This window comes from Benincasa hispida, chromosome 8, assembly GCF_009727055.1.
Source record: "Benincasa hispida cultivar B227 chromosome 8, ASM972705v1, whole genome shotgun sequence".
Taxonomy (NCBI): domain Eukaryota; kingdom Viridiplantae; phylum Streptophyta; class Magnoliopsida; order Cucurbitales; family Cucurbitaceae; genus Benincasa; species Benincasa hispida.
In genome coordinates, this window is record NC_052356.1 from 57,326,859 (window position 1) to 57,346,950 (window position 20,092).

At 34.9% G+C, this 20,092-nt stretch overlaps 1 protein-coding gene and 1 long non-coding RNA gene across 3 annotated transcripts; both read left to right on the plus strand.

Moving 5' to 3' along the window:
* Positions 1–7,608: 7,608 nt before the first annotated feature.
* On the plus strand, positions 7,609–9,709 carry LOC120082525 (eukaryotic translation initiation factor 3 subunit G-like). Its single transcript, XM_039037727.1, has 2 exons — positions 7,609–8,083; positions 8,879–9,709. The coding sequence occupies exons 1-2, from the start codon at positions 7,750–7,752 to the stop codon at positions 9,409–9,411; spliced, it is 867 nt and encodes a 288-aa protein (XP_038893655.1). The 5' UTR covers positions 7,609–7,749; the 3' UTR covers positions 9,412–9,709.
* Positions 9,710–11,003: 1,294 nt separating this feature from the next.
* Positions 11,004–12,981, plus strand: LOC120082627. Of its 2 annotated transcripts, none has more exons than XR_005483229.1 (6): positions 11,004–11,298; positions 11,397–11,502; positions 11,623–11,927; positions 12,024–12,082; positions 12,470–12,529; positions 12,712–12,981. It is a non-coding gene; the product is annotated as an uncharacterized LOC120082627 (long non-coding RNA). The 2 variants fall into 2 exon arrangements; XR_005483228.1 differs by having other exon boundaries at positions 11,005–11,298; positions 11,623–11,939.
* Positions 12,982–20,092: the final 7,111 nt, after the last annotated feature.

Here is a 20,092-nt window from a genome sequence, read left to right on the forward strand (position 1 = left end):
AAATAAAATAAAATTATTTATAAAAAATTCTACTATGTAGATCATATTATATTAAAAAAACAATCTATTAGATTTCAAATTGAATGTTAGGTTTGATAGGATCTAAAATTTTCAATTTTGTGTCTAATAAATTAAAAAGTTAAAGAAAATGTTGAAAGTTTAGGTTCAATGATATATTAGACACTAAATAAAAATTCAAAGTGTTTATTAAACTATTTAAAAAGTTCAGAAAACTGAAAATTTAGAGCTATCTTAGACATTTTTAAAGAATTAAGAGACTAAATTGAAAAAAAGAAAAAAAATGAGAGACCAAAAATTAAACTTGTAATGTTTTCTTTTACATAATTTATAATTAATTAACTTTTCTAATTTTGTTATTACTAGCAGGTCACTTCTTTTTTTGTTTTTTTAGATTTTTGTATGGATGACACTTTCAGGAGGATTCTTATGATTGATGATCCATCCCTCACAAACTTATGATATATAACCTCTTTCTTACGTCATAACCAATTATCGCATTTTTTTAACCTATTGTGTTAGGGATGACCATGTGCATCCTAATGTCAGGGGGCCATCTGGTCATCATCATTTTCAAAAAAATCTAACAAACTGTAAGCCCTCAATCTAAGCTAAAAATAAGCCAAGCTAACATTTGAACCAAGAAGTTTGAATGGATTGTATGTAGATTAAAGAAGCTAAAATTTGGCAAAGTGTTCAAACTATGTTATGAACTTAGGGAAACTTGTAGGAACAAGGCATGTGTTGGCTTAGAAGTAAAGAATGAGCAATTTGGCTAAGTGTTGGAGGTAGGAGTGGACACATAATCCAATGAAGATGAGGGAATTTGGACTAACTGTTGTTAGGAAAGGAGTAGGACTCAACCAATAAAGCATGATGGGGTAAGTTCAACTCGTCTTTTATGTTGAACACATGCCAAGATTAAGAAATCCTACTTGGACGCATAGCTATGAAGGATTAACAAAGAACTAAGTATATAAGGAGTAGGGCTTAATCTTGGAGGAGTTCAAACCATCACTGTAAAGTTGGAAGCATAGTTGGAGTTGTTGAAAGCTTTGAACACATGTCTTGGCCAAGCAAGGACACACTTGGACGCACGCTAGGGCAAGTTGTACTATCTTGGATGCATGATAGAACCAATATGGACACCTAGGGTTGGGTTAGACGCATAGTAAAAGATTTTGTTAAGTGTTGAACAACACATAAAAAGATTTAACACATCAAGATAAATAAAACCCTAGAAGACTCAAGTTTTAGGCATATAGAAGCTTAATCAAAGCATGAGACAATCATATGTGAAAGAGTTACACTAAGAAACCTTAAAAGGATCTAGTAAATGCATACCTTAGGAATTGAGCATGATTGATCGCATGTGTTGAAGGGTTGGATGCATACATTGGATAATACTTGATGTCAACTCTAAAACAAGAGGGGAAAAAGTCATCTTGGAAGCAAGGCCCCAAGGAGTAAGCTTGATACTACTTGGATGCATAGGAGACTTTGAAGAAACCATGTTACGAGAGTAAAAACTAAGCTATTAACTCAAGTAAAGGAACCATGCTATGAGAGAGAGTTAAAAACCAAGAAAGAAAGAGATTGGGGAAAGATTGAATGCATGATAAAGGAAACCATGCGTCCAAAGAAGCCTATGTGGAGGAAACTAAGGCACCATGCATTGAATTGTGTTTTCTTAGGGAGCTAGGTCAAGTTGATAGTGTTGGGATGTGTGCCCTAAAACCTCGTAGTTTTGTGTTAGTTGAATGAATGATTGGTCAGTTTTATGTAACTTATACAATGCTCTATTAAAATAAGATCCATGGTTACCTGATGTAACTTAAACATGTATATGGAGACATACAGGTGGATCATGTTTAAGTGATAAGCTAAATGGTCTATAGTATATGGATATGATTGGGTGCCTTATCCTGGTAACAATACTGATACAACCCGCTTTGTAAATGTTACAATTGTTGTAATGTGTTACAAATGATTTGATCTTGATCATTCATGTGAAGACATGTGAGCGGGATATCCTATACAAAGAGTTTGTATAAGACTAGACCACAAAATTTTGAGTCTCTCTTTATAACGTCATTGCTAGAAGATACTTACATTTCATCAGGATGACCATAGATGACTTGACCTTAATCCTGAGTGAGTTGTACACTCCTTCCTATGAGGGCGATCCTTTTATTTGTATAAGTAAGGGTGGCTAGATTTGTCGACTTAATAAGCCTACAATTTTTTAGATTTGTCTGATTGCAGAGTTGGGAACACAGCTACACAAGAAAAAATTCACTTTCCCTATTGTTATGGTAAGTAGATAAATTGCTCCTTTAAGGGCTGATTCTGGAGCTTGAACAATGAGGCGCTTCACCCTTTTCTGGCTCAAGATGGGTTAAGTTATAGTTGGAATATAACATTGTCCATTAGAGGGATCAATGATATTTAAGGAGTTAGATGTAACTGCATAAGTAAAATGACAATTTTGACTAAGCTGTTCTTACGAGCAATTTGTGAAGATAAATGCAATGTTGATTGGTTATATCCAATGAACACTAAAAGATATCTATAGTGCAAAGATGCAGTTGTCGGTCTTCATTGGAGTGACCAACAGTTAATGAATGTTGATTAATTTGATAATCTATAGGTCCATAAGTGTTGGGGTTGATGCCCTAAATCTCGTAGGGTCCTGTAGTGTGTAAACACTTGTATGAACAAACATTATGTGATTTATAATATATGATATTTTTATTGTTTATGAAATATTTGATATTTTAGTTGCATTAATCACAAACAGATAAACTAAGATCCATGGTTATCGTTGTAACTTAAACATGTATGTGGAGACATACAAGTGGATCGTGCTTTAAGTGATAACTTAAATGGTCTGTAGTATATGGATAAGATTTGGTACCTTATCTTGGTGACACTATGAGTATGGCCCGCTTTGTAGGTGTTATAAATGTTGTAAAGTGCTACAAATAATCTGATACTGACCATTCATGTATTAAATATGCAAGCGGGGATATTCTATACAAAGCAGTTTGTATAAGATCGGACCACAAAATATTTAGTCTCGTTATATAACGTTGTTCATAAATGAGACTTTCATTTCACTAGGATGACCATAAGTAACATGACCTTAATCCTAAGTGAGTTGTGAATTCCTGCCTATGAGAGCGGTCTTTTTAATTTGCATGAGTGAGAGTGGCCAGATCGTCGACTCAACAAGCCTACCGTTTTGGGAATTCGTCTGATCAGAGAGCTAGAAACTCAGCTACACAAGATGGAATTTACTCATTTCCCGAAATAAGGGTAAGTAGATAAATTGCTCCCTTAAGGGCTGATTCCAGGTCTTGAATAATGTGCCACCATTAGTCATAGTGGGACTATGATCTATTGTTTATTAGAGGGATCAGTGGTATTTAAGGAGTTAGATGTGACTACATGGGCAAAATAATAATTTGGCCCAATTGTACTTACGAGTGATTTTTGAAAGATCATCATACTGTTGATTGGTTATATCCAATAGACATAGAAATATATCTGCAGCGCGAAGAGTGTAGTTATCGGTCTTTAGTAGAGTACCCGACAGTTAACGGATGGTGTATAATGTGATTAAAGAGTTTAGTCAGTTATTGACGTACTGTTGGAGCTTCAAGCTACATGTCCATAAAGTCCCCTTGGTAGCTCAATGGATTTAAGTTGAGAATCAGTTTTTGGGATTAATTTGAAATAAATTAATAAGAGGGAATTTGTTTGTATTGATATAATTAAATTAAATTAAATTATATATAATATAATTGATATAATATATTTAACACATTATTGTTTGATTGGAGGAACTCATATTTGGATATGATTCAAATATATTTTCTATGAATAAGATTCATAGTCATTAAATTTAATATAAATATGATTTATATTAAATGCCATAAAATAAAGAAAAATAACTATGATTGATACATTATATCTGATGCAATATTAAAACTATAAGTTATAAATATAATATTATAAGTTAGTTCTCATATTTATTTATATTTATTAATTATTTTATAATTAAATTCTTTTTCTCCATAACCACCTTTAGTGGGTAGTTATTTAGTTTTATGCCAAATTGGGATAAAATAAAATTGTTTTAATTATTCCAGAACACAAGTGATATATGGAGTGATTATCAATTGAGTTTCTATACGATCACTTGAGAGCCTAAACGATCGAGTAGGAAGCCTATGTGATAGACTAGTTTTACTACACGAAAGTGTTGTTGCCTATACGATTGTCTTCCTTCTAAACTTCAATCTTCCCCTCTAACCAAAATAAGCCAGAGCCCACCACTCTTGGATTCTCACACTGAGAATACCAAGGTAATCTAGTGGTAGTGTTTGGTTAGTTCGAGGATTGAGTTGCTACTTGTTTGAGGGAGATCGAGTTGTTCGCTGTGTTCGTGAACGAGTTCGATCGAGGGATTATCTTGAAGAATGGTTTTTCAAAGGTATAATCTCTTATCCTTTGTTTTTATTTACAAAGCATGTTGTCACTCAATAGATGTATTTGGTCTGATACGTTGAGATGACACTTTAAAGAAGAGAAAGTTTAGTTTATAATGCATAATCTATTATGTATAACTGTAAATGTATGAGTTCCATCACAATGGGATTTGGACGATCCACTTTTGCTCAAAGGTCTTCTGTAATTAGAGTTCTTTGAATTGGTATCAGAGCCAAGTTGTGTTCTGATTTTCAAATTTTATTACTGGATTGAATTTCGTTTACAGTTTGGTGGGTTTTAAGTTTCTACAATGTGTTTAAGTGTTAAATGTTTGTAGATGTTGTTGATGAATAATTTCACGATAATTGTCTCTGTTTAATGCTTTCATTTACTTTTACAAAAGTTCATTTGTAAGGGCCCCTGCGTTTTTGGGCATAATAACTTACAATCGAGTATGTATTCTTTTGTGTTTTTTAGTCGTTCGTGAAGAATCTTTAGACGCAAAGAGTTGTTTTTCGCTTCGATGGAGAAGATGAAACGATTGTCACATCGTGTTGCTCTAGCTAGACGATCGTTTAGATTTGGCTATGCGTTTGTGTAGAAATGTTTTGCTTGATCGTGTAGCATTTGCTAAACGATCGCATAGCTAATGCTACAGGATCGAGTAAAGAGTTTACTCGATCGTGTTATGTTGGCTACATGATCACGTAGACGCTCGGGGTAAACGGTTGCATAGTATTTGATACTCGACGCAAGGTATGCATGCTAAACGATCGTGTAGGCCATCATGTTCATCGCATAGTCAGTAGCTACACGATCGTATGGACGATACTCGACGCTTGCTACTTGATCGTGTATACTATCATGCTCATCGCATAGTCGTTAGCTACACGATCGCATAGCATGCGTTACTCGAAGCACGTTGCACGATCACATGGATTTTTATGCTCATCGCATAGTCTTAAACCACGCGATCATCACTACACGATCGTTTATACTCGACGTGTATTACTCGACAATCAAAGGATTTGCTACACGATCAGGTGACGAGACTTTAAGGCGGGTGGTTCAAGACCCGGTTCACCTGTTCAAACCGGTTGACTCGAATCTTTTGTAATAGTTTAGCTTTTATTTCTGATTTTGAGACAAGTTATCCCGGTCCATCAACTTTTATTAAATGTCATGTGATATATGTTTATTTTATATGTCATAATATATGTCATATGGTTTTAAAACCCATCATAGGTTATGCATTTAATTCATGCATCATCTTTATATTATAAGTATTATAGTATAGTAGATTGCATGATTAAATTACTTAAAGCATGCTCATACATCATGTAATATAAGAGTTATAATATATGCATGCATTAAAGCATATCCATGCATCATTTATATTATAAGTGTTATAATATAAGGTTGTATGTTAGCATGGAATGTATGCTTAGTTCATTACTTGTTATATAAAAGTTATATAGATTAGTAATGAATGAACATTGCATGAAGCATGACACTTAGGTTGTTTATAAATGTTATAAATACCTTGTGAATGTCTAGCTTCACAATGTGGATGGTTTTAATTGTTTCATTCTTTATAAGAGTTATAATTAATGAAATTAGAATAAAAAATCAATAATAAAGAGTTGCATGTTCACCTTAGGCTTTAATCATTTTTAAAAGAGTTTTAAAATTTGATTGAGATAGACCTAAGATCACATTTCTAATAAGATTAGAAACCTAAGTTTAATCTTTTAATTCGGTTTAATTGGATTAAACTGACTAACAAAAGATTAAATATGTAATAAATGTATCTATAAGAGATCTTTTGGCTAAGGCTAGTTTTGTCTAGGCTGGGCTACTTAAGTCGATGGAAACATTGCACCCTACTTGGAAACCTACCTAGAAAGATGAATTAGATAGATTTATTACATGCAAGCAAATTTGATGACAATATGTTAAAGTGTTCAATAAGACTTGAATCAGACTTGTTTAATCATTAAAAGCAAGTATTGTTTTTTAGCAAATTAAACAAACTACTTAGTTAAAATCGATAGCCGGATTTTCTAAGTTAATGAATCCCTAGGTAGAACATTCAGGGGAGGTAATTGGGGTATATGATACTTCAATTTACCTTTACACGTTTCTCTCTAAAAAGTTCACACCGTGAGATCTATCATCGGCCTCGAGGCACCCTAGGAGTGTCCCCTTACGGATGACATTTGGGTAGGTCAATACCAAGGTAAATGGAGAGAATGTTTATAGTAAGTGGGAGCGGGACGTGTAACAACATACCCTTGGTCTCTCTCATTAGGTTGGATAAAGTATTAGTGCATCGGCTCGAGGCACTCTGGGAGTGTCTCCCTAAAGGATGGTTGTTTTGCACAACTCTTTATCTGATCTCCAGCAATGGATAGGGTTGCTTTAGTCTCTTGTCCTAATCGGATTTTTCCTAAGATTGGCTCATTAGGACGGGACTACCATTCACACATTTTTTCCTACTCTTACATAAATAAATTTAATTAAGGTTAGCACACCCAAACTTAAAATGCTTCTAACATTTTGAAACCAAAGTTACATGCTCCAATCACTTTCTTAATCCTTTGGCAAGTACTCTTCTAATATTTTCTCAAAGCTCAACAATTAGGAAAAAAACGAACATAAATTTCAAGATAGAAAACTAAAAACGAAAACATTATCAAACAATACCTTAACTTGATTCATTATTTGGCATCAACCCTTGCAACATGAATACGTCATCTTCTTATCTTAAACCACATCTCAAAGGGAAGACTATCCCTACAGACACACGCAGATCTTTTCAACGGTAAGAAGTAATCTACCCATACAAAATTGCTCCGAGTTAGGCACATTCAATTTTAGACCTTCGTGTATTTGGACGCCACATATGTATTTCTTCCCTTCTTCAATCCTACATCTCTAAAATTCACTACTAAAAGAATGATCCATTTTAGATTTGGCACAAAATTATATGCAAATGTGGGAAAGAGAACTAAAAAGAAAAAAAAAATTAGTCAAGGGGCCTCATTAGTTATTAATTGAAATTATGAAAATTTTAGACAATTTATCGTTTCCACTATTATTATTCAACAATATTCCGTGTTTCCCCTTAATCGCTTGCCCTAACGACTAGCATCCCCAATTCTGCTTTATCTCTTCGCATTCCTAGCCTCTGCCTCTGCCTCTGTCTCTGTCTCTTAATCCTTCATTAGCTGCGTCATGGCTCAGACGGCAAATCGATCCAAATTGCGGTGGGGAGAGCTAGATGATGACGACGGCGATCTGGATTTTCTTCTACTGCCTAAGAAGATTATCGGCCCAGACGAGAACGGCTTGAAGAAAATTATTGAATATCAGTTTAACGAAGATGGTAATAAGGTCAAGATCACGACCACCACGCGTACTCGCAAGCTCGCCCATGCTCGCCTCAGTAAACACGCCGTTGACCGCCGATCTTGGGCAATGTTCGGCGACGCTGTCCACGAAGACGTCGGCAGCCGCCTTACTATGGTTTCCACTGAGGAGATCCTCCTGGAACGCTCTCGTGCTCCTGGTTTGTTTTCGATAAATCTTGTTATTTTATTTATTGGTTGGTAGATTTTGGAATTGGTTTTATATGTTTTTTGTGGGAGAGCATCGAAAAATGTCCAACAACAATGTTGAAAAAATGGGTGCTTGATCATTGAAGCGTGTGAATGTATATTTGGTTTGCATTTGAAACAAGGAAAAGATAATCACTTTTCGATGTCGGGAGGATGGTAGCATAGAATTTGCAGAACTGTGCTTTTGGTTCCTACTTTTAGGAATTTACACAGGCTTGTGTTGTGTAGTTGAACTGAATAGTTCAAATAATCGTTTATTGTTTTCACCAGACAATTATCAAATAATATCCAGACAATTATCATTCTTTTTTTTTAAGAACTTTTCATTGATGAAATGAAAAGAGTTCAATGTTCAAAATACGAGGATTCAAGTGAAAAAACAAGGACTTTAAACAGTTCAAAACCAATACTAAACCAACATTATAACAAGGACTACTTAGAGAAAATAAATGCACTTCAATTCAAACAAATATCTTGAATAGAGAAATTAACATAGGGCTGAGAAAGAGAACACCATGGGATGCATTTAACTGCGCCGCTTCAAAACGCTCTACCCATTATGTTATCATTAATTTTTTTACTACATAGTGTTGAGAATTTGCCTTTGCTTTTGTCATAAGTATTGTGTGTATATCTGTACCCTTTTAACACCCTGGTCGCGTTAATCCTTTACAGGCTAAATTAGATGCCATTTTTTTCTGCCTTATTCCAATAAATTTTCTTCTGATGAACGAAAATGATTACAGGTAGCAAACCAGAAGAGCCAAAGGTGGCAGGAGACCCTCTAGCTCAACTTGGAAAAGGTGGTGCTGTTCTTATGGTGTGTCGTACTTGTGGCAAAAAGGGTGATCACTGGACCTCAAGGTGCCCTTACAAAGACTTGGCACCGCAAGGTGAGGGATTGGATAAGACTTCCGCACCAGAGGCTACAGCTGCTGCACCTGGTGCAACAAAGGGAACATATGTTCCTCCAGGTATGAGAGCAGGAGCAGACAGGAGTGGAACTGATATGAGACGTAGGAACGATGAGAACTCTGTTCGTGTCACCAACCTCTCGGAGGATACGAGAGAGCCTGACCTGCTTGAGCTTTTCCGACCTTTTGGTGTGGTTAGCCGAGTTTATGTTGCAGTTGATCAGAAGACTGGTATGAACAGAGGATTTGGTTTCGTGAACTTTGTGAACCGTGAGGATGCTCAAAGAGCAATCAACAAACTGAATGGATATGGTTATGATAATCTCATCCTTAGAGTTGAGTGGGCCACTCCAAGGGCTACTTAAATGCCTTATTTTTGAAGCTTACTTTTCAAGCTCCTGTGATTTGTTTACTCTTATAGCAGCAGCGCCCCCCGCCAACCCCGACACCCCCACCACCAGAAAACACACACACACACATTTTGTTACGTCTTCTTGAGGTTCCTTGCGTTGAGAAAATGTTAAATTCAGGACTTCTTGTACTTGATAGTCAAATTTTTTACCTTTCGTTGGTTAATGTCAGAAGGAATGGTGTTTCTCAACATTTTCCCCAACATGATAGTCGTACAAAACTGCAAATAAGAAAATGCTATGTTTTACAGACTCTACAGTTCTGATATTTGCAGATTCGGCACTTTCAACCGACAAAAATGAAAAAAAAAAAAAAAAAAAAGTGGAGAAGAAGAAGAAGAAGAAGAAAATTTTGATTTTAGGCGACATGAGTTTAAGATTAATTTTAGATGTCTGTCGGGGGAGGAGATATGATTTGAGTATTGAGTTGACTATTATTAACCACTTATTTATCTGGATGATTTTTCTTTGTTTTAGTTGGTGTGGTGGAGATTTTGCTCATTTCAATCTACTTTTGGTAATTTGGGTCAGCTTGAGAAGAATGAAGTGGTTGGTCAACTCGTACTTTTTATTAATTTTTCTTAACTTACAATTTTATGCAGTTGATTTGACAATTTTTGAAGTCAGGTCAAGTTGGGTTAATCATCATTCATCACTTAAAAAGATAATAGTACTTGTTCAACCATACATTAGCTTCCATTCTAAATCATTATTTAACAGTAATTTTGCTAAAGAGTGGAATTGGTATGGTTGACCGGGTGTTTATGTTACATCCCTTCGACGTTACTTCTTTTGCTTGAAAGGAGGTGTAAGGATGGCAAATACCACCTTTATTTGATACCTATTATTCATTTAACTTGCTCTGATTACTAGCCTCGTAGCTAAATGAATGCACAACAGTTCTTAGCTCAATTAGTCAATAATTTATCTAATACATCACATAATAATGTTTAGACAAGTTCCTCCCTAACCAAGATGACTTAACCCTAACATGGGCTTCACTATAGCATTTTAACCTTAGAATGTGGTAGACCTTGATCTCATGCGACATCTACTGGGGGAGAACATTTTGAAAAACATAAGCCGAGAAGTCCAGTGAGTGGCATTTTATTAATAAACTTTTATTTTAAACATTTTTGCACTACTACAAAATCTACATTATTTGACACTTGTAGTTTTTAGTTGACGTTTCTTTGGAATGACCTTTTAGAAAAAGAAAATGTCAAGTAAAAAGGTTAAAAAAGCGGAGATTGACGGAATGTTTCGGATATTTTCACGCGAACCATTACTTGATACGTTTTTCGTGTCAAGTAATATAAGGTCTTGCTTGACACCTTTTCGTGTCAAGTATAAGAAGCTCTTTCGTGATATATTTTTCATTCAAGCAAAATATAAAAAATCATATTTTTTTTAATCTTTATTTTTTGTTTCCCTCCCTCCCTCCCCCATTTTCATTTCCCTCTCAAATTTGGGTTCCTTCCTACCAAAGTTATCAAATAAAATAAAAAAAACAATTAACTTATTATTTTAAATAAGTATAAGGGTTAAATGTGTCCTACTAACAAAAAAGCTTCCCTTCCCTCATTTTCTCTCTCACAAACCCCCCCGAAACCCTCTCTTTGTAGCACCTCACTAGCCTCAGCCGACTTTCCCTCTTTCCACCGCCGACAGCCATACAGCCAACTTTTGTTCCCGCTAGATCGTAGCTGCACGCACGACGATGTTCACCGCCGCTCTAGTTTGCGCCACCTGCAGTTGTTCAAGCCGTCAGACGCCATTTGACAAATGATTGAGACTCAATCGCTCGTTTCGTGCCGCTCGCCCTACGCGTCAGCCAACAGAGTTCGTCAGCTCTGCAGATCCACTGTCGTTTTCACTGCTTGCGCTCAGTCGTCACCCAGTCGGCTGACCACCAGTTTTTTTCTTTTTTCTTTTTCCAGCTCTGTCAGTCCCGTCGTTTTGTGCCTCCAGTTGACTGAGCCATCGTTGAAATGGTGTTTAGCTCGTCCAACAGTCGTTGTTTGTTTGCCGATACCTTGGATTTGGGTAAAGATTTTTTTTTTTTTTTTTTTTTTAAGTTTTGTGGGTTCCTTGAAAATCTTTGTTACCCATCAGCTCTTAGCCTCATTTGGTTATATCCATTGTGATTTTGGTTTTTGATTGAAGGTTTAGAGCCTTTGGAGCCATTGTCCAGTAGCATTAAGGATCAATTTTTGACGTTTTTGGTAAATATTTAATATTATAAGTATTTTTCAAGGATGATTATATTGACTATTGAAGCATCGATTTTAGCAAATACTTCGGGTAAGTGTTTTGGATGTAATGGTATGAATTTATGATTTGGGCTATAATGCAGCAGCATCTGTAATGATTTGTTTGTTTGAATGTTTGATGATGAGATTGATTTTGAAGTGTTGAAAGGAGTTGAGTTGCTGTCCAATAGGTTTGAGATTGGTCTTGGCAAGGGTTTGGTAAGTTTGGAGGTTAGTATTAATAGTTCTTTGTTACCCATTAAAGTATTGGTCTAATAATTGAGTTATTTTCAATTTTTGATGTTCAATTAAAAGATTCCAAGGGATTGGAGCTACTATCCAGCAAAGTTAACTATGTTTGAACGTTTTGATAGGTATTAAGACCTTGAAACTCTTTTGGAATTGTTACATAGTTGCTGGAATTATTATTATTGAACTTTTCGTAGGTTGGATTACTTTGTTGTAGTTTTGAAGTGGCATTCGAATCAAGCCACACTTTGGGTAATTTATTTGGAGTTAATTGATTATTTTGGTGAATGAATTTTGAAGAATTTTTTTATTGCTTGTAGATTAGATTGGGCTTCCAATATTTTCTAATTTTTATTGTTTGTAAATAAGATAAGTTGTGAAAGTTGTGAAAGTTTGGGGAAAGATATCTGCATTCTTCTATTTTAAATTTTAGCATATGCTTGATTTGTTGATAATCTTCTTCCTCTTTATTATATTTTCTCAAATCTCTCTCATCTTCTTTTGTTTTGCAGTGAAAGGTAATTGTTCCTCTTGAGGCTGGATATGGTCAAAAGAGAATGAATGAAATCCTAGTAAGTCCCTAACTTTAAGTTGTAGATATTTTTTAAGTTTCAAGTATGATATTTTTCCATTGCATAAAATAAGCCAATCATGTACATTTTTTCTTGTGCATGACTTTTTGTCATTGTTGTATCTTTACACTTATTTCTATATTTTGAAATTTGATGTTATCGCCTTTTATTCTATTTTGCAGGTTGTCTTGCTTAAACATGGCTTGCCTGACCCTTAATTCTCGATCTTTAGACTTTAAAGTTCAATGTATAGATTAAATAATGTACTTTGTTGAGAGGTTACTCATTAAACAATTTATCACTTTTATGTTTGTTGAAAGTTTAGTTTTGTATACAAAAGCAATAATTGAGATTTTATTTTGTGCATGTACATGTGAAAGAGAAATATTGTTGTAATTTGTGAGGAGTATTCATATGAAAGGTCATAGTTGACATATGGAATTTTTAGTGAATATATTGAGTTGATAGATCTTAAATGTTTAATGTTTATTTAGTTGATGTAATTGTATTGTTTGAATACAAGGCAAAAATGAGAATATCAATTGGGGCATTTAATTTGGAAAAAAAAAAGGACATATACTCGACAAATAAAAAACGTCAAGAGTTATCATATATGATACGTAATCAATATCAAGAATCAATAAACTTGACATACCACCAATGTCAAGTGTGAAGGAACTCTAAATAGAGAATCAATGATTGGAAGCGGATCATTCCAAACTCCATTGAGACAAAATACAAACAATTACAGTCTAAAAGGACAGATTATGCATAACGATAAAATTACATCATGCTTCTTAAAGAAAAAACTAGGGATAGATTATGCCATACTTTTGAATAACCATTTCTTCAAGTATCCCTCTATCGTTCAGCAACGCGTCCAACAATACGATCTTGAACGCAACGATCAGAACTTGATATCAACGATCAACTAGATGATCCTCAACCCTCGAACAGAACAAGAACTCCTTCGTCTGGTCGATAAGGGGGAAAGCCCGGGATCTTGAGCCTACCCGAGCGAAAGCGGAGACTCCAGAGCGAAGGTTTTGTTTTGAAGATTCACAAGACAATAAGATTTCCGATTTCGTGCTCACCACCACAAAGGTTACCTCGGTATTCTCGGTGTGAGAATCCAGGAGCTGTGGGCTTTGTATGACTTTGGTTAGAGGAATGAAGGAGGTAAAATATCGAGTAGACGATCGAGTAAGTGGGAGAAGGAAGAAGCCTATCGTATAGACTTGATACTCGATCATATAGTAAGAAGCCTATCGTATAGACTTGCTACTCGATCATGTAGCAACGAGTAACCATCGTATAGTAAAATCGATACTTGATCGTTTAGGCTGTGAGACACTATCGTTTAGTAAAACTCTTTTACTCGATAGTTTTCTTTTTGTGAAACGATACAATAATCCATCATTATCTGATTTGGAAAACCATTTTTCTTTTTATCTCACAGTGACCATAAATTGCAAAATAACCTCCCACTCAAGTAGATTATTAAGAAAAAGAATAATTAATTATTACATAATTAATATATTATAAATAAATATAATAACTAACTTATTATGTTATATTTATAACCTATAGTTTTAATATTGCATCATATGCAACATATAAACCATAGTTCTTTTTCTATCTTATGGTATTTAATATAAATCATATTTATATTAATTCCTCCAATGATAATGTATCAAATACATTGTATCAATTATATCACATATAATTGAATTTTCTCTTGTTAATTTGAACACTTCAAACTAACCCAAAATATGATTCTCAATTTGAACCCATTAAGCTACCAAGGGGACCTTATGGACCTATAGCTTGAAGCTCCAACAGTACGTGAATAACTGACTAAACTCTTTAATCACGATATTCACCATCCGTTAACTGTTGGGCACTCCACTAAAGACTGACAGTTGCACTCTTCGCATTACAGATATATTTCTGTGTCCATATAACAAATCAACAGTGTGATGATCCTTCACAAATCACTCGTAATTATAGTTGGGCCAATTTACCGTTTTACCCCTATAGTTACATCTAACTCCTTAAGTGCCATTGATTCCTCTAATGAACAATAAGTCATAGTCCCACTATGACCAAGTCCTCTCGGGCCAGGAGAGGGTGTGGCCACTGTGTTCAAGACCCAGAATCAACCCTTAAGGGAGAAATGTATCTATTTACCCCTGCTCTGGGAAGGTATGAATTACATCTTGTGTAGCTGAGTTACCAACTCCCCAATCAGACGAGTCCCCAAAATGGTAAGCTTGTTGAGTTGGCATTCTGGCCACTCTCACTCATACAAATTAAAGGACTGCCCTCATGAGCAAGAGTTTCCAACTCACTCAGGATTAAGGTCATGTCACTTATGGTCATTCTAGTGATATGTAAGTCTAAATTATCAACAATGTTCTATAAGGAGACTAATCATTTCGTGATCCGGCCTTATACAAAATTTTTATATAGGATACCCCCGCTCTCATGTCTCCACATGAATGATCAGGATCAGACCATTTGTAACACTTTACAACATTTGTAACATCTACAAAGCGGGTCGTATCTGTAATGTCATCAGGATAACGTATCCCTCCTTTATCCATCTACTACGGACCATATAGGTTATTACTTAAGGCATGATCCACTTGTATGTCTCCACATACATGCTTAAGTTACATAAAATAACCATGGATCTTAGTTTATTGGATTGAGTAAATGCTTATAAAATAATATTTATTTTATTAATAACAATATGTTTACAGAATGTTTACAAACTACGAGACTACCAGGAGATTTAGGACATCAATCCTAACAATCTCCCACTTGTCCTAAAGCCTTGGGAGACTAATGTACAATAGAAAACAGTACAAAATATAATAAACTAGGACATATTCTATACCCCAACAACATCTCCCACTTACCCTAGACAAGGTGCGGCATATTGAAGGAATGAAATATCATGCAACGGACTACAAAATCAATAAGCACTTAAACTACATTTAATTTAAGTTTTAAACATGTTGTTCATATGATATTCAAAAAAGATGGCTTGAAACACATATTACCTATGAAGATTCCTCCATGAATTCAGCTGAAAGACACCAAGATAAAGCTTGAATCACCGAGAGGACTACCACCGAGATCTTCTCTATTATGCTCAAGCTGGAATGTGTGGTAGAAACACTTGAACAAGTTGAATTGATGAAGAATGTAGGGTTTTCAGGTTATCAATTCAGAAATTATATTTCAGCACCCTCTCTGATCTTCATGCATGGAGCTTCAATATATAGGTAAAAATCATGCAAATGTATAGGGTTGCATGGTGGGTAGCTCCAGCTTGAAGATCATCACCAAAATCAATTGGAATTTGATAATATTCCATCAAACATGTTAGTGGATTTTCCCTAAAATTGGAAAAATCCATTAACCTAAAATGATTTTAAAAATCATTTTATTTAAATTAATTTTATAAAATTAATTTATATAAAACCATTTTTTAATTGATTTTTAATTAAACTTTTTAATTAAAAATTAATTTTAATTTAATATCTAAATATTAAATTAATACAATATCATCAATACATCAATTATTTAAATCATAATTTAAATATTAATTGATTTTCCAATTTCATTTAATTTCAATTAAATCAAACATTTATAATTGTATCATATACAATCAATTGAAAACCCTGAAAAAATGAATTTGAACATTTCAAATTCATAACCCTAATTTCATACATCAATACTCAATTTGTTATTCCAATTTAATGAGCTAGTAGATGAACCTAATGAACCTACAGATCATGAGCTTCAACGATCTGTAATTAATTCGTTAAAACTCTTTAACCGAATCAATTACTATTCATTAACTATCAAGACACATCACTATAGCTTGATAGTTGCACTCTCCTCACTGTAGATATATTTCTATCCATATAAACCATAATCAGTAAGTCGATCCTTCACAAGTTGTTCATAATTACAGCTGGGTCAAAATTACTGTTTTACCCCTATAAATACATCTTGTTCCTTAAGTTCCCATTGATCCTCCAATGAACAATTTGATTCAAAATACTACTTATGAATCATGTCCTTCTCTACCGTGAGAAGGCGGGGTTCCGATTATTCAAGACCTGGAATCAGCACTTAAGAGAACAACTTATTTGCTAACCCTAAAATGGGTAGGAGTCCATTTCATCTTGCAGAGCTATGTCCTCAGCTATCTATCCGATCTTATCCCCAAAATGGAAGGTTTATTGAGTAGTGTTGTTGGACTATGCTCACTCATGCATATCAAAGGATAATCCCGAATAAACAGGAGTTCATAGCTAGCTCAAGATTAAAATCGAGTTATCCTAGGTTACTTAAGTATGAAATAGTCAGTTTTAATAATAAGCGGTCGTTATAAAGAAAAGTGACTGTTTCATGGTCCAATCTATATGCAAACTCATTGCATAGGATGCCCCTACTCACATGCCTCTACATGAATGATGAGTGGATCATATCATTTGTATTACCTATATAAAATTGACCGCATCTAATAGTGTTACCAGGATGAGATACCCAATTTCATCCATATATTTATAGACCATTTAGGCTATATACTATTAACTTGATTTTGCTTATGTCACCACATAAAGTTAAAGTATTCATACTATAGCCATGGATATGTTTATTGGATTTTCATAATAGAATGAAAAATCAACAACTTTATTGAATAAAATACTCAATAATATTTTATTAATAAATAGAATGTTTAACACGAACTACGAGTTCTAGGACATTCCCAACAATCTCCCACTTAGACTAAAACTCTAGTGAGAACAAGTATATACAATACAATGTTGAGAAACATAAAGGGAAAATGCAATAAACTAAGGCATCACAAATACCATAGATATTCTTCCACTTGCACTAGATTACGTTGCTCGGAGTCCTAGTCCAACCAGGTGACTCTCGAACACTTTAGTCGAGAGGGCCTTCGTAAATGGACCACCAAGGTTGTCTTCAGAGGCTATCTTCATGACGATCACGTCTCCTCGGTGCACTATACTTTCTTTCAATATGTTTTCCACGTTTATGACTCCTTGGTTCTTTTGAGTTGGCAGCAGCACCATTGTTGTCACAATATAGTGTGATAGGTAGGTGCATATCTGGAACTATTTCCAAGTTAGCCAAGAATTTGTATAGTCATACTGCTTCTTTAACGACTTCACATGCGGCTACGGATTCTACTTCCATAGTGGAGTCAGCGATACAACTTTGCTTAATGCTTCTCCAAACTATAGCTCCTCCATTGAGAGTGAAAACTGACCTTGAAGTAGATTTCCTTGAATCTACGTCAGTCTGGAAATCAGAATCAGTATATCCGGTAAGTATCAAATCCTTAGGTCTATACACAAGCATATAATCCCTCGTTCTTCTTAGATACTTGAGGATGTTTTTGACAGCAGTCCAATGACTGTGTCCTGGATTGGATTGGAACCTGCTGACGATTCCAACTGCAAAGCATATGTCAGGGTGTGTACATAACATTGCGTTCGTCAAACTTCCAACTGCATATGTGTATGGAATTCTTGTCATTTCCTCAACATCTTGAGGTGTCTTAGGACACTGTTCCTTTGACAGATGAATTTTGTGTTTAAAAGGTAATATACCTCTTTTGAAATTTTGCATATTATATCTTGACAACAACTTGTCAATATAAGATGCTTGAGATAGTATTAGGGTTCTATTCTTTCGATTTCGAAAGATCTGTATTCCTAGAATGTATTGAGCATCACCCAAATCTTTCATTTGGAATTGTGTTGTTGATCATCTCTTTACGTCAGTAAGGGAGCTTGTTCATTCCCAATGAGCAAGATATCATCAACATAAAGAACTAAGAATATTACAGTCTTGTTGACTATTTTCTTGTATACACAAGGTTCGTCAACATTCTGTTCAAAGCCATAAGATTTGATCGTAGTATCAAACCTTATATTCCAAGATCTTTAAGCTTTTTTTAACCCATAAATGGATCGTTTGAGCTTACAAATTTTTTGCTCCTGTCCTTGTTCGATGTACCTTTCTGGTTTAGACATAAAAATACTTTCATTAAGATGGTTGTTCAGAAAAGCTGTCTTGATATCCATTTGCCATATTTCATAGTCATAATATGTGGTAATAGATAGAAGTATTCTAATTGATTTTATCATGGCAACAGGAGAAAAGGTTTCTTCATAATCAACCCCTTCTCTTTAGGTAAAACCTTTTGCCACGAGTCTGGCTTTGTAGGTTTGCACCTTACCAGTTTGGTCTCATTTTCTCTTGTAGATCCATTTGCAACCTATAGGTTTAACTGCATGTGGTTGATCTATAAGTTCCCAGACAGAGTTGAAGTACATGGATTCCATTTCAACATCCATGGCTTTTATCCACTGTTCCCTATCAATATCTTCCATTGCATTTTTAAACGTTAATGGATCCTCTAAGCCATCATCATGTATGATGTTTTTTAAGGATCTTTTAACGAAGAGTTCTATGAGCGCGTTCAGATCACTCTAATTTCACAGTGACTGAAATACACCATATACATTCAAACACACAGTTATGCAAACAAATAGTAATTAACGGCATGCTATGAGAGAGTTCTTCTATCAGTTGAAGGCGATCTTCAAGCTTTGAAACTTAACGCAGCAGATGACCTCTACTTGATCAACCAATGTCCAACAGATGCGTCGACTACAACAGTACGAACAACTGCAGAAACACGAACGCAGCGGGACGACACCACCAGAAAAGAGCTCCAGGTATTCTCGGAGTGAAAACCCAAAGTGTGGTCTTTGGTGAGTTTGGCACAGGTAGGAGGAAGAACTGATCGTGTAGGTGATAAACAAGTGGGAGGGAATATGAAGTTATCGTATAGCTAGATGCTGATCGTTTAGAAGAAACTACACGATCATGTAGATTTTACTGAACGATTGTTTAGAAAACAGAAAGCGATCGTTTAGCAAACACGACACACTATACGATCGTTTAGGAAAGCTAACCGATCGTTTAGGACTTAGTGTGTGATCATTTAGGCACTAGGTAGACGATCGTTTAGGCGTTGAGTGACTATTGTATAGGCTCTCGAGTTTAAGCGATCGATTCCTTTTTTACACTAACGCGCTCCTTCGATATTTTTCCAAACTATTCAAAATGAAACAAATTTCATTTTTATTCATCGGTATAATAACCGACCCTGTTCCCACTAACGCACGTCCGAGCGAGATTTTGGGTTAATTATCATATAATTAACCAATTAAATTATTAATAAATATAATCATATTATATTTTTACCTTATAGTTTGATATCACATATCTACCAGAGCAATTTCTCCTCTATTTGATATAAAACATATTTATATCTAATTTCTTCCAAAATAATGTATCTCATACATTTAGCCAATTATATCATATATAATTAACCAGTCCAATTATATCATATATAATTGAACTTCCTCTTGTCAATTTGAACATTTCAAATTAACCCAAATACTGATTCTTGACTTTATCCAAGCTAGCCAGGGGACCTAA